The following is a 13,897-nucleotide window of genomic DNA, read 5'->3' as shown; positions in this document are numbered from 1 at the left end:
CAACCGCCTCCTCCTCTGCCTCAACCGCTGACTGCTGCCTACCCCCGGTGCACCAGGTCCCATTGGCCATCCGGGCCCAGGGCCCCTCCATCACCTGTACGGCCCTGAGTCGGAGCAGCGGCCCCACAGCAGTGTCTGTTGTTCCCACGCGCTCCCGGCCGAGGCCACTTCACTGACCGGCGGGGCGGGGAGAGATGTGGAAGCGCGGTGACAGAGGGGGGAGCGTGACCCGAGCAGGTAGGGGAGGATAGCAAATCGAGCTGCGGCATCTGCCGAGGAGGGCGGCCCACAAGGACAAAGGTCCAGGGAAGCAGACCTGAAACCCACCCACCTTTCAAGCGTCCGAGGTCACGGTTTTCCTAAGCCAGCAGGCTGGCCAGACCCAGGGTCGCCCCAAGCCCTTGCACCGCCATGGCTGCTCCGAGGAGGGTGGCCGTGCACACTCTCCCCGCAGGCTGCGCTCCCAGCGTCTGTCTCCCAGTGTCGGTGGGAGCCTCACGCTTCCCAGGCACAGGCTGCAGGACATCCAGGCACCACCCCACGCCCTCCTGGCCCGGCCCCTGGGTGCAGAGCCCACGTTGCCTCTGTGGGCATAGCAGGGCCTTGGGCGCCGCCGGGGAGCACCTGTGGGCAGGGCGCTGGACAACGGCTCCACCTGGGGTCCTGTCAACAGGCCAGGGGAGGGGGCCCTGCTGGCCCTGCCCACTCGAGGCCTGATTCTCAGCAGGGAGGCACCGGACACCACCCTACACGGCCACCCTACACTGCCAGCCGCGCTGGAGTCACAGGCCAGCAGCCCCCCTGCCCTGCCTGCCTCGGGGCCGCAGGGCCTCCAGAGACGTCAGCAGCCCACACTGCCATCCACCTCATCGTCTGCCCAGAGGACAGACTGGCCAGGCCCAAGGGACCAGGGTGCCAGCCTGAGCACCAGGGGCAGCTGGAAAGGCCGGGAGCCAGGATGAACCGAGCAAACCAACGAGCAGACCCACAGGGGGGAGGGGGAGTCCCTCAGCAAAGTGGTGGGGCACTGAGAAGGGGGGCCGCTCAGAGCTCACCCAGCAGCTGGTTTCTGCCAGAGACGGGCAGCTCAGCCCTCAGCACAAAACGACCTTCCAGAACAAACAGCTATTAGCGACACGGGTACTTGGGACGGCGGTGGGTCTCTGCGAGGACAGCGCAGGACTGCTGGGGGACTAGGGACAATGGTGGGTTTCGGTACAGACCGTGCAGGACTGCTGGGGGACCAGGGACAGCGGTCTCCAGCGCACTCAGGAGTGCGGGGCCCCGCCTGCACCCAAGGGCCATACCTGCCCGACAGGTGGGCTTCAGCTCCAGGCTCTCCTGGTCCGTGGCGTCCAGGATCTTGTACTTGCTTTTCCTCTTGGGTTTTCCTTTCTGCCTGAAAAACACAACCCCGCCGCTGCTCAAGGGGCTTCCAAGTGGGGCTCCGGGATGTGGGGGGCCCGTCAGGGGGGCCACAGGCTGCAGAGGCCTTGTCCCCTTGTCCCCATGGACACCGCCTAACGGAAGGATGGTTTCCTTCCGTGCTTCTCAGCCAGGAGGTGGCAGCTGTGTCTGTTGTTCAACGGCCCCTTGGCAATTCTGGGAAAGGCAAAAACCTGTGGCCACCGTACCCCGGGCTCAGCTGCCCGCAGTGACAAGGAAGCAGAGATCCATTAGAACGTAAAGGTAACAGAGTGCGGGCACATCCAGCGTGCCCCACGAGCGGCGGTACGTGGAGGGAAGATGCTGGGGCGGGGAAACAGCTTTACTCAGTGGCCAGTGGAGCGGGCGGCCGCCCGTCTGGGGTACTATCTCCCTAGCAGGAGGCCTGGGCTGCTGCTCTGCTAGGACCCAGCGGCGCAAGCCTGGATCTGCTGGGGGATCGGCTGGGGTATCTGCTGACATCCCAGCAGCCGCTGTAACTTCTCTGTCCTCGGCAGCTGGTGTCCAGACGAACCAGTCATGTCATTCCTATGGTTCTTAAACGCAGCACAGGCATTTCTATATGCACCTCCTGACCTCCCTAAGTGAGGGAGGTTTCAGGTTAAAAAAGCACTTTTTTTTGGTAAAACTCAGGTGTAAGCCAAATTCCGGGGATGATTAGCGTCCGCATGCCCTCGTGCAGGGCTGGAAGCCTCTAAGCCGTGCGTACAGCAACAAGGGAAAGAGGCAACTGGAGTCAGACACGCTCGGTTCTCTGAGGGAACCACCAACCGCTGCTTGGGGGGGGGGGGGAGCGTTAACCAACAGAGCTCTTGGTGGTGGCTCTCTCGGACTGCTGGGAATTTTTAAAAATTCACTTTCTACATTTTATGTGAGGTTAAATCTCTGCTCTGCCACCTATTAGCTGTGTCGGTGGACAGGCGAGGCCATTTTCCCGTGCCTTCGTCCCCTTAGCTGTGAGATGAGAAAAGGTTGACAGGTGCATTTAAAAAAAGATATTTTACCTAAAAAGGGTTATCCTGGTGCTTGGCACACAGTCATGTAGAAATCAAACTTATGTTTAATGGGAATGTATTACGTATTTTTTTCTTTTTTTTTGTAGTTTTCATTATTAAGACTAGTGGCAGCCCGGGGGGCTCAGCGGTTTAGCGCCACCTTCAGCCCAGGGTGTGACCCTGGGGACCCGGAATCGAGTACTATGTTGGGCTCCCTGCGTGGAGCCTGCTTCTCCCTCTGTCTGTGTCTCTCATGAATAAATAAAATCTTAAAATAAAATAGTAAGACTAGATGGGAAGGCTCCAACAACAAAACCCCAAAACACTCAATCACGACTGACTAAAATCTCCAGTTACGCGAAAGTGTGCAGACGTGTGAACCCCACCTAGGAAGAAGGGCAGGACTGAGGATTCACGTGTCAAGTGCAGAGGCAGGTGTGCAGGGTAACACGCCCCTAGAGAAGTGACCCAGCGCACCCCCGGGCCCTCCCGCTCCCACCCTGGCCATGGCCATGCTTCCCATGTCGGGAACCGGGGCCCTGACAGCCCTTGGCTGCGGGAGTGCAGCCCGGCCCTCAAGAGTGGGCCACAGTGATGAAGGCCTCCCGACGCCTGCGTGGGGCAGTGCCGGGGAGCCAGGAACCCCAAGACTTCACGCCCTCTGCGCAGAAGGTGCCAGTACCTCCCGAACAGATGAATCCATGACCCGAAGCTCTAACGCTTCCCAAGGAGAATCTGTCTTACCTCTTACAGCAACAGATCACCGTCCAGGACAGGGTTCCGAGGGCGACGACAATGACAAAGGAAGCAATGATAACGTACAACACGCTCCACTCTGCCGAAAGAAACCAAGTGGTGAGGGTGGCGAGCGGAGCGGCCAGGAGCGCGGCGTGGGCTGCCCCGGCCTTGGCAGGTAGCCTGGCTCCGCGCCCCGACGAACTGCCCTGGGCAGGGGAGGCCCTGCCGGGGGGGGGGGGGGGGGGCAGCTGCGGAGGCAGCCCCAGGGGACTCCGGGAGGCTGCAGCACGACGCCTCCGAAAGCACAGGGCGCCTGGCGGCCGATCTGACTCGGGCTGCGCGCAGGGCTCGGACCTAAGCCTGGTTCCTATGAGCCGCTGCCGAACCCGCCCTGAGCCGGCGCAGCGCTGAGGACGGGAAGCCCGAGGAAGACACAGCCCGCCCCACCCGCTCACGGGCCGCGGACACCCCCCACCCGCCTGCCCGACCCCGCCCCGCCGGCAGCACTCACCACAGTTGCTGTCTCCGGCCCTCAGCTGCACCTTGATGAAATTCTCCATCCAGAAGGGGTCGCAGACACAGCGCTTGGTGAACGAGTCGCAGTGGCCGTGGTCGGAACAGTTCAGCTGGCACGCTGAAGGCGGCGGGCAGGAGTCAGCGCCCTGGCCCCACCCCAGGCCCCCCGCGGCCCTGGGGTCCCCCACCCCAGGCCCCCCGCGGCCCCAGGCTCCCTGCCGGCTGGACAGGGCGCCGTCATCTGAACCGGGGGCTCACTGCTACTCTGCGTGGCCAGTTCTTGGTCTTTCAGGCCCCCGGGCCCCTCCTTTGCACCACTTAAATGCCAAAATAAAATACCTGGGTACATTCCAAAGGAAAGCACTTATATTGCACATGTTCTTGAAATACTTAAGAATAGAGAGTTTTAAGCTAATAATACATGCGTCTTTATGAAAACATTAAGTAGCCAGATGTAGAAGCGGCTCTAACAAGGGTCATAATTTTAAAGTAACAAGGAGTAAAAATGACATTTCGTCAGGTATGTGCTATGAAGTTTCCTGTGATTTCTACTGCCTTAAAGTCACAGGTTCCGTGACCACTAGTGGAGTCGGCTGCCTGCCTTCCTCATGGCAGGGAACAGTCTCAGAGGTTAGTGACAATAAAGATGTCATTTTCTTCCCCAACTCCCAGGCCTCTGCACCGGGCGGGACGCTCTCGTGATCCTGCTAGTGTAGCCAGGTGCTCGTCTCCGTGTTCCAGAGAACAGGAGGTAAAGCCCGAGGACACGGGGCCGTGGGGAGCTGTGTGCGCCGGGGAGGCTCCAATCCCAGCTGCCCCCAGGTACTCACTGACGGTATTGATTTCCAGGGCTCTGAATATCAGAAAGTCGGCTTTTTGCTTCCTCAGCTCACTCTTGAGCATCGCCGCCACCTCATGGCCTTTGAAGATCTGGTTGGGAGGCTCGTTTTGAACAAAAAATACCATCTTGGTGCTGCAGAGACATGCGACGGTGACAATGAGCTGGAGCCCTACCAGCAGCGGTCGCCACATTCTCTGAAGGCACCTCCTGTTGTGCCAGAGCTGCTAAGGATGGGGCCATGCTCTCCCCGCAGGCCAGTGACAACGGTGTTCTCAGGGTCATCGCCATTCTACAGAGGACAGCACGGGCTCAGGGGGGTTAAGTAACTTGCCCAGGGTCACACAGTTAATTACGGCAGAGCCAAATCCCAGCCCCGACAGGTCCGACTCCAAAACCTATGCTCTCAGAAATGCCCTAAGCTGCCCCAGCTCACGAGAGGGGCCGTTCCAACCAGCAACCCGAGGTCAGGAAACAGGGACTTGGTTACAAGCACATCTCTGCCGTCAGCCTCTGACAGCTAAGAGCGGTGTGGTGCCATCGGGTGTGTGTCTAGGTCACCTGTAAGACAAACCACAACGCTCTGGAAAATGTGTACCGTCGGGCAGCATCGGAGCATCACCCGAGGGGCTGCCCGGCTGGCTCAATGGGTGAACGTCTGCCTTCAGCTCAGGTCACGGCCACGTCTGGCATCAGGCTCCCTGCTCTGGGGGCGGGGGGGGGGGTCTGCTTCTCCCTCTCCCCGGCCCCTCCCCCAGCTCGGGTTCTCTCTCACTTGCTATCTCTCTTAAATACATAAAATCTTAAAAAACACAAAAGGCATTATCCATGGATCAGAACAGCCGAATGATCATTCACGTGACAGCAACAAGGAGGACCTGACCCAGTGGGGTGGCTGGTGCGAGGTTATGCTGCCCCGTGTCTAGATTCGCTCTGCTTTCTGTCCATTTCTGTCCAAGGGGGTCATGTCTGACCACACGTTTACGTGGGCACGGTCTGTTCTCTATGCCTTGGCCCTCGTTTGGGGAGCCCACTGGACTCCACATCAGCCTCCCCGCCAGACCTCTGCCGTCAGTGGGTCACACGGGCTGTAGGTGTGTCCCAGATATGGCCCCGTTGGCACGCAGAGGAGCTAGCTGGGACCTAGAGGCACTGGATCAGCTGCTTCCAGGATAAGCAGCCTCACCTGTTTATCCCAAAGCATTACCTCCTCCGTGTGGCACCACAGAAGGCTTTCTAAAAGTTCACTGCACAGTGAGACCAACAGTGGGGAATTACAAACCCAGAATCAAGAAACAAACTTTGCATTAAAGGTCTGTGGCCCATTTCTCATGAATTCTGCCCAGTTACCTAATCCATGCTGACAGTTTCGATTCCCACACGCCAGCGGCCCTGGCATCTCCACCTCCTTTCCCCTGGTCTCTCCTAAACCACCATGTCTCCTGCAACCACTTGCTACGATGCCCGCCACCGCCACCCCCCCCCACCTCCCACGGTCTCCTCCAACCCAGCGGGTCCAAAGAACTTGAAGTAAGCACACCTGAGCCCTCTCCCTGTGGCAGGACAGGCAACATCCTCCTGTCTGGGGCTCGGTAACAGGCCTATAAGAGGGCGCCAGCGTTTTCCCAGGAGGCAGGCCCAGCTGGTGGGCTAAGGTGCGGGGAGGGGCTGGAGGGCCAGGTCAGTCCCCCGGCAGCGCCGTGCTCAGCCCCGTGCACCTTCCCGCCATCAGTCTCCCTCTAAGCCCATCCTCCTCCGAACGCCTCCATGAGACCACAGCCCGAGCCAGGAACCCAGCGCCACGGTGACGCTTTTCTCTCGCAGGTGCAGCGCAGGCACGTGTGCCAGTGGTTAGTCCCGCACCACTTTCCACAGCGCCCCCAGCAACAACTCCGCGGGGCTTCTGCCCCGACCCCCGGCAGCTGCGTCGGTCCAAGCAGCCACTCGCCCCGTTCCCATGCCCAGGCCGCCAGCAGAGCTTAAATACAAAGTCCTAATCATCCTGCTCGGACCCATGAACCCCACCGAGAGCTTTGGGACTTCCGGTGGCCAGACCTCACCACAGACCCACTGAGCCCTAACCTCTGGGGGCGAGGCTCCGGGAACAGCACACCTTAAAGCTCCGGGGCTCCACGCCATCATCTCCTGTCTCTAACCTTGGCCGAGGCCCCAGATGGCTCAAAGCTGACACCCTTTTCTGGAGCTGCCTTGCCTAGCCTGGACTGTCCTCGGCTGCCTGCCTCACTCTCACGTCCTCAAAGCAGACGGTCTTGCCTCCAGTTTCAGAGACAAAACCCAGAACCAGTGCCAGTGCTCCCGAACGGGTGCACCCCGTCTCCCTCTAAGATGCCTCCACAGCAGCACATCTTGCCTCTTCCTCCCATCTCCCGCTCCGCCTGCAGCAAGGCGCCCAGGCCGGCGCCCAGGGCCCACCCCTGCCACCACCTTCTACTCCTCCTCTGCACCTTCCCTGGGTCTATAAAGGTGCTCAAGCATTTCCTGTCTTTAAAGGGGGTTCTTTCCATCCCCCACCTTATTTTCGGCACCAAGCTCTGCTGTATGGCTACCTCTCTGTCCTCCAACCATGACGTGCATCTGCACTCTGCCCCCAACATCCATCACCCAACGTCCTATGGTTCTGATGATCCACTAACTACAAAGCCAAAGCCTGTTTTATGTCCTCACACTCTCCCTGGGTGGCAGCCCCACCTGCCAGCCGCCCCTTAGCTTCCAGCAGACCCCTCCCACCTGCTTTTCTGTTCCTGGCTCTCCTGGCCTTGCCACCTCCGTCACCACTGGGCTTCTCCAGAGCGCTGGACGCTCAGCCTGGTGTGCCTCATCCGTCCTCGTGGCTCTGATTCCTACCTGTATGCAGTGGCCCTTCCTCCCACCCCAAGTTCTAGCCCACACTTGCCACTGTCTGATGAAACCTCTCCCCAGGTAGGCCAGGAGACACCCTAAATCCAACAGTCAAAACTCAACTCATCACCTTTTCCTTGGAACCCGTTCCCTCTGTATCCCCAACCTCACTTACTGGCATCCACCACCGATCCAGGCACCCAGACCTAAAGCCTTGTGTTTGGTGCCTCATTCACTTTCATTCCCAAAGGATCGCCAAGTCTTTCTGATTTACCTCTGTTCTCACTCCTCCTCTCCTGTCGTTCCATTGCCACTCCCTCAACTTGGGTTTTATTACCTTTTTACTAGAACAGTTCTAGGCTCCCCAGCCTTCTGTCTCTCCCTATTTTGGTTTAGCCTCCACACTACTGGTCTCCCAATAAAAAAACAAAACAAAACAAAATTTCCTTGCTTCAAAACCAAAACAAGGGGCGCCTGGGCGGCTCAGTCGGCGAAGTGTCTGCCTTTGGCTCAGGTCATGATCTGGGGTCCTGGGATCAAGCCCTGCCCGCATCAGGCTCCCTGCTCAGTGGGGAGCTTGCTCCCCCCTCTCCCTCTGCGCCCCCACCCCTGCTTGTGCTCCCCCCCCGCAAATAAAATCTTTAAAGAAAAACAGAAACAAAACAGAAGCTTCATACATATAAAACAACCTAACGAGTCCTCTGCTTCCCAAACTATTAAGACTAAACTCCTTGGCCTGCTTTTGACTGTTGTCCATTTACAAGGCCAGTCTTCTCTCCCGCCATGTCCTGGGGCCTAGTGAGTGCTCTGAGCCAAACAACTTCTTCCAGAGGAAAGTGTACTTCCGTATCACAGGACCGTGGCTCATGCTATTCCCCAGTTGTGAGTTCCGTCCTAGTCTTTCTAAGCTTGCTCAGCAGGACATCTCTGGACCACATTCCCAAACTCCTCTGACAGAACTAACTGGCCTTGGCCCTGCTTCCCCATGATGCCACACAGTCTGTCAAATTCTTCCTGTACTGATGTTCTATGTTGATCCCAAGTGTCTTCCCTACTAAACGAGGGCCTTCAAACATAATGGACCTCTCCTGCCCTTGCACCCTGGTACCCTGCTGCAATATCTAGCGCGGAGTATGCGACCTGTGCTAGAAGAGACGAGTTCATGAAAGAAATGGAAACCATGAGTAGGTCTGGGTCAGAGAGCGCACCACTCTCCATCTACCCACACTATTTCTCAGCTCAATCAAGAAGCCCAGGGGGCCCCTGGTCTCTCCTTTTCTCCCCCCCGTTCATTGCCCAGCTACCTCTGCTCCGTGTACGGCTGAATCTTTTGCACAATGATGTCGGAATCCAGCACCCCCAGGAGGACCCCAATCTGGCGGATGAACATCCCCTTCAGCCTCTCAGTTAGCTGACTGACGTTGACATCCAAGATGATCTCCACCAGGTTGTTTTTCCTGGGATCTGGAAAGCATGTGGATCAGTCACGGTTTTGGAAGTAGGAGAGTTAACACAGAGTTGCCACTGTGCGTCTGTTCTGGCCTGGAGAGAAAGCAGTGGCTGCACTCAGGGGTGCAACCGACCGCCTGCAGAGGAGCAGGGCCCGACGTGCACTGCCGCTGCTGCGATCTGGGGCCGGCGCAAGGAGCTGCCTACCAGCCTGTGGATCAGGCCGTAGCAGAGACGGGAGGGGTTTGGTGAAGGGGGTGGGGAAGGAGGACACTTCCAGGTCTGCTCCTAAAGCTTCTGTCCTGGGGCGCCTGCGTGGCTCAGCTGGTTAAGCATCTGACTCTTGGTTTCGGCTCAGGTCAGGATCTCAGGGGTCATAATCTCAAGTCCTGAATTGGGCTCCCCACTCATCGGGGAGTCTGCTTAAAGGTTCTCTCCCTCTGCCCTTCCCCCCACTCATGCGTACACGCGCACTCTCTCTCTCAAATAAAATCTTTAACAATAACAATAATAATAAAAGCTTCTGCCCAGGTGGCTCCCCGAGCTCTCCAGGACGAGAGGGATATCTACAACTTACCCTGACCCATGCAGGATTTTCAGCGACTTGCTGTGCTTTGTCTACAACAACGGGGAAGAAAATGTCCACCTCAACAATCTTACTGATAATGGAAATGCACCAGCCCTTCAGGTTTGAGGACAGTAAATGCACAAAAAAATCCAAGTGGTCAAGAAACGAGGGCTTCCTTAGAGCAACAGCGAGCTGCATGGTGTCCTCACAACTCTAGGACTCGGAGACCACTGTCCTTCATTTCTAATTGTGACCTAGAGACTGCTCTGCACTTGGAAGTTAAACGTGATTATTCAGAATACCTTATTCCCATAATTGGATGCACCATTTGCCTGTTCTGATGTATCATTTGCATAATTAGCAGACTATCTGTGATCTGATTTTAAACACAGAAGAAGCTGTATAGTGTCTTGGCTGTTGTCCTTCATAGAGGTAGGACAAGGACTGGAAGGCCTGCCAAGATCCCTTCCCCTCTACAGTTAATACCTTCACATCAGAGGCTCGGGAACTTATAAAGCTCTGCCCCACCCCACGCTCATTGCTTCCCTAACACCAAATTAGCCAAATAAAATAAAGCAAAATAAAAACACGGTTCTATTTAAGAAAGAAATTTTACTTCTGCAAATCTGAAAAATGTAAAGGACAGCAGTTACTTTACCTTCCCTGGGTTGTCAGATAAAGCCTGAGGCTCAACTTATAAAAATAAATTGTTTTCTGCAGCTGGGTGCTGATGAGGCATCATGACTCAAGTTATTCCTGTGCTCAGATTCCCAAAGCACCCAGAGCCCTCTCTCATCCATCGCATGTAGAGGAGGGAGCGCTGGACTAGGGGCCTGAAGGCCTGGCTCTGACACAACTGCTGTGTGACGCTGAGCAAGCCCTGCCCTCTCTGAGTTTCAGTTTCTCCATCTGAGATGAGTGGGGGGGTCCATACTCCTCGAGGGGAGGAGGGATACTGCTGGAACAGACTGAGGATTTTTCAGCTTGGGGTCTCTAGAGTGTTTAGAAGCTAGCTTTGCCACCTGTCTCTGTCCTCACTGGAGAGGGGCCCCAGGACTGAGGTCCTGTTGGGCTGGGCCAGCACTTCCACGCAGTCCCAGGGCTAGATGAACTCACCAGGCTTCACCTCCACAGTGGTCCGATCCATGTCACTCTCCCCCTTCGCATCAGTCACATGCAGGTGAAATGTGTAGGTGCCCTCGACCAGGTTGGAAAGAAAGAGGATCGGGTGGTGGTCAGAGTGATTTAGCACCTCCTGTGGGGTTGAACGACATGGCGACGTTGCAAAACCACACTTCTTTTATGGGCTCAGGTGCTGCTTCTGCTATAACTAAGCCCCTTGGGGGAACTCCTGCTTTGTGACAGCTCTGCAGCCCAAAGCTCCAAGATTAGGGCAGAAGAGCACATTCTGTGCCACACTAGCTTGCAGAGCGACCCTAGGCAGGGTCCCTGGATTCGGGTCCCTGGGGTTCAGAGGACAATCCAGGTTTGACACAAGAGACCCTTTGGTTAAAACGGATCCCGGAATGTTTGGCTCGGCCTCCTCTCGCCGTCTCATCATCCCGACCCTGTGCAGCTCCCCAGGTCCTGGCACTTACCCCTGCTGCTGGGCTGCCCTCGTCTCGGGTCCAGAGGTAGCTGACTATTCCCTTGTCATCTGAGGACTTGGAGCCGTCCAGCTCTGCTGTGTCCGTGGGCAAGGTAATCACCACGTTCCCAGTTATCTTGGCTATAGGTGGTTTGTTCATTTCTAACCAAAGAGACATCAGTGAAATAACAGAAAAGAATGCTTCCTCATGATGCTTATGGGGAGATGAACATCAAAAGCATCCTAAATGCAGGACTGTTTAGGTGCCTCGCCACGCCAGCACTGAAAAGCCTAGTGGCTTTTTTTTTTTTTTAAACAATAAGCCAACTTTTAATTAGGAGTTAGGACCCAGTGAAGACCAGCCTTGGTTCCCCGCTGTCCATGCTAAACACAACCCAGCCTGGACCGGGAAGCCCAACACTAGCAGTGCAGACGGGAAACCACCAGGGCCATAGGTCCTCAGGTGCCAGTCCCACCCAGAGAAATGCTCCCCTGACACCATCCAGCAGCGGCAGCAGCTTCTCCTGGGTCCTCCTAGCAGCCTCCCCGGAAGCATTCCACATCTCTGCCTGGGAAGCATGTGACAGGAGACAGAGACCCCCACTGGACTAAAGCCTTATTAGACTTTAGGTTTCAGGCAGCTGATACCACAAATTCTATTCAAGATAAGGCACAAGGGACGCCTGCGTGGCTCAGTGGTTGAGCATCTGCCTTTGGCCCAGGGCATGATCCTGGAGACCCAGGATGGAGTCCCATGTCGGGCTCCCTGCATGGAGCCTGCTTCTCCCTCTGCCTGTGTCTCTGCCCCTCTCTCTCTCTCTTTCATGAATAAATAAGTAAAACCTTTAAAAAACAAAACAAAAGCCAAAATAGGGCCCAGAATGTTATTTTCTCAACATCTTTTATTCCTTCCTTAATACTCTAATAGAGAAAAAGGAAATAGGAGATCTCTACTGGGCTCCACCTGCAGTTCTGTTTACTCAGGTGTGCAACCTCCATCCACTGAGCACGGGATACCTTAGCCGGAGGTCACCTGCGCACCTCCCGTCAGCTCACAGCCCTCCCCGCAGGCCACCGCCTGCCCAAGCCTGCAGCCTGCACACCGCAGCAAGCCCATCAACTCCAGCCTCATGCTGGCAGCAGCAGGCTCCCCGAAGAGCACAGGAAGCTATGGCGCAGGACAGTCATTCTAAGGCCTGACGGCAGGTGTCACTGCACCAGCAGGAGAGCCTCAGAAACCCCAGGGCTTAGCAGCAGAGACAACATAAAGATGCAAAGGAAAAAAACAAATTCTTTCCCTATTCAACTGAGAAGGAAGGTGGGAGGGGGACAGACAGACAAGAAGTTAAAATTCACCTTGCAGTCACCCCAATTAAAGGTTGTTTCAGAAAAGCACGTAGCAGCTACCCCCCCCCCCCACCCCCCCACCCCCACCCCCCCCCCCCCCCCCCCCCCGTCTCTGATCAATCGCTGCAGCCAAAAAGAGCTGCCCGATTCCTCAGGTATCTGCCCCAGAGCCTGCGCCAACCCAAAGCAGGGAGGTACCTTCTTTGACAATGACATTCACAGAACTCTGGCTTTGCAGGTTCCTCTCATCTTTGACCGTCAAGGTGAACACGTAGGTTCCTACTTGGAGCCCTGTCACCGTGGCGACACTGCTGTTCGCATTCTCGAGCTGCACACCATCAGGTCCCCTGGACAAAGACAGAAGCCAGAGGATGGAGCGCTACATGTCTGCGGCTCTCCGTCCCTGACTCAGCAGGAGCAGACATTTACGGCCTCAGCTGAGACACGAACTACTGTTTCCCAGACCTTGAGAGGGCACATTTAAAAATATTCCATTTGGACAGTGTCGTTTGGCCCCAAAATATAGGCTACCCCGCTGATCAGAAAATTCCATTCACCAGCTTTCAAACATGTCTAGCTTTATCGTATGACTTTCTAGAACGTTCAAACTCTTTGCTGTTCCAGTTCGTAAAAGGAAGAAAGTGCTCTGAGTAGGTCTCCGATCAAAAGAAGGGTTTCAGAGTGATGTTTCTGAAAAGCATTTCTGGCCCAGTAGTTGGTTCAGCTCTTGCCAGCAAAGAAGCAAGATGCGTTTCTTAATCACATGCCAAACTCCCTCCTACTGAAAAGTCAAGGAAAGGAAATGGGCCAAGGCTGCAGAGGAACTGTCAGCAAAACCATCCTCTTCTTAGCAGCTCTGAAGCCAAGCTCCCTGCAGCTCCTGGACAGGGGTCACACAGGACCCCGCACACCTGGCAACCCTCCTCCTCCTCTGTGGCCTCACGCAGGGGCCTGCGGCCGGGGAGTGAGCTCTGTGCCAACATCCAGGCACAGCTCTGCACATACCACAGAGCCCTTCTGTTCAGGGTGAACACCCCAGAGCTTTCCTGAAATTACAGGATGACCAGAGGTGCCTGGGTGGCTCAGTCAGTTGAGCGTCTGCCTTTGGCTCAGGTCATGATCCCAGGTTCTCCGGGATCAAGCTCCTCATTGGGCTCCCTGCTCAGGGCGCAGTCTGCTTCTCCCTCACCCTCTGTGCTCCTCCCCTTGCTTGCACGCCGTCTGTCTCTCTCTCAAATAAATAAATAAAACCTTTAAAAAAAATTACAGGATAACCAGAGAAATCTGCAATCTTCCCGGTTTTGCTCTGTTTTGCTGTTTAAACATATAACCTCTGGCCCTAGTCATCCCTCCTGAAACAGATTCTCCCCCAAGAAGTTACACCAAGCATTCTTTCTGCTGTAGGCACTGGTAAAACTCAGCTGACGGCTTATCTCCTGTGTCTTCAGCAAAGAGTCATGATTCAAACACCGGGCTGAGGAAGACTCAGTTCTCCACCAGAGACAAGAGCCAAGGAAAAGAATTTCTAGAATCCAACTCACCAATCGTAAATC

At 56.0% G+C, this 13,897-nt stretch overlaps 1 protein-coding gene across 1 annotated transcript in view; it reads right to left on the bottom strand.

The window, feature by feature from the left end:
• KIAA0319L (KIAA0319 like) overlaps positions 1 to 13,897 on the bottom strand; it is a 95,933-nt gene that overhangs the window by 5,650 nt on the left and 76,386 nt on the right. The window contains exons 13-20 of the mRNA XM_055341761.1: positions 12,543 to 12,691; positions 11,008 to 11,159; positions 10,526 to 10,664; positions 8,697 to 8,856; positions 4,526 to 4,668; positions 3,691 to 3,813; positions 3,186 to 3,276; positions 1,308 to 1,399 (exon numbers count right to left, since the gene is read on the bottom strand). Coding sequence (XP_055197736.1) covers positions 1,308 to 1,399; positions 3,186 to 3,276; positions 3,691 to 3,813; positions 4,526 to 4,668; positions 8,697 to 8,856; positions 10,526 to 10,664; positions 11,008 to 11,159; positions 12,543 to 12,691 — 1,049 coding nt within the window. The remainder of the gene's footprint in view (positions 1 to 1,307; positions 1,400 to 3,185; positions 3,277 to 3,690; positions 3,814 to 4,525; positions 4,669 to 8,696; positions 8,857 to 10,525; positions 10,665 to 11,007; positions 11,160 to 12,542; positions 12,692 to 13,897) is intronic.

The sequence above is a fragment of the Nyctereutes procyonoides genome, unplaced genomic scaffold (assembly GCF_905146905.1).
Source record: "Nyctereutes procyonoides isolate TBG_1078 unplaced genomic scaffold, NYPRO_anot_genome, whole genome shotgun sequence".
Taxonomy (NCBI): Eukaryota; Metazoa; Chordata; class Mammalia; order Carnivora; family Canidae; genus Nyctereutes; species Nyctereutes procyonoides.
The sequence above is the reverse complement of the archived record's forward strand: the minus strand, read 5'-3'. Positions and strand labels throughout refer to the sequence as shown.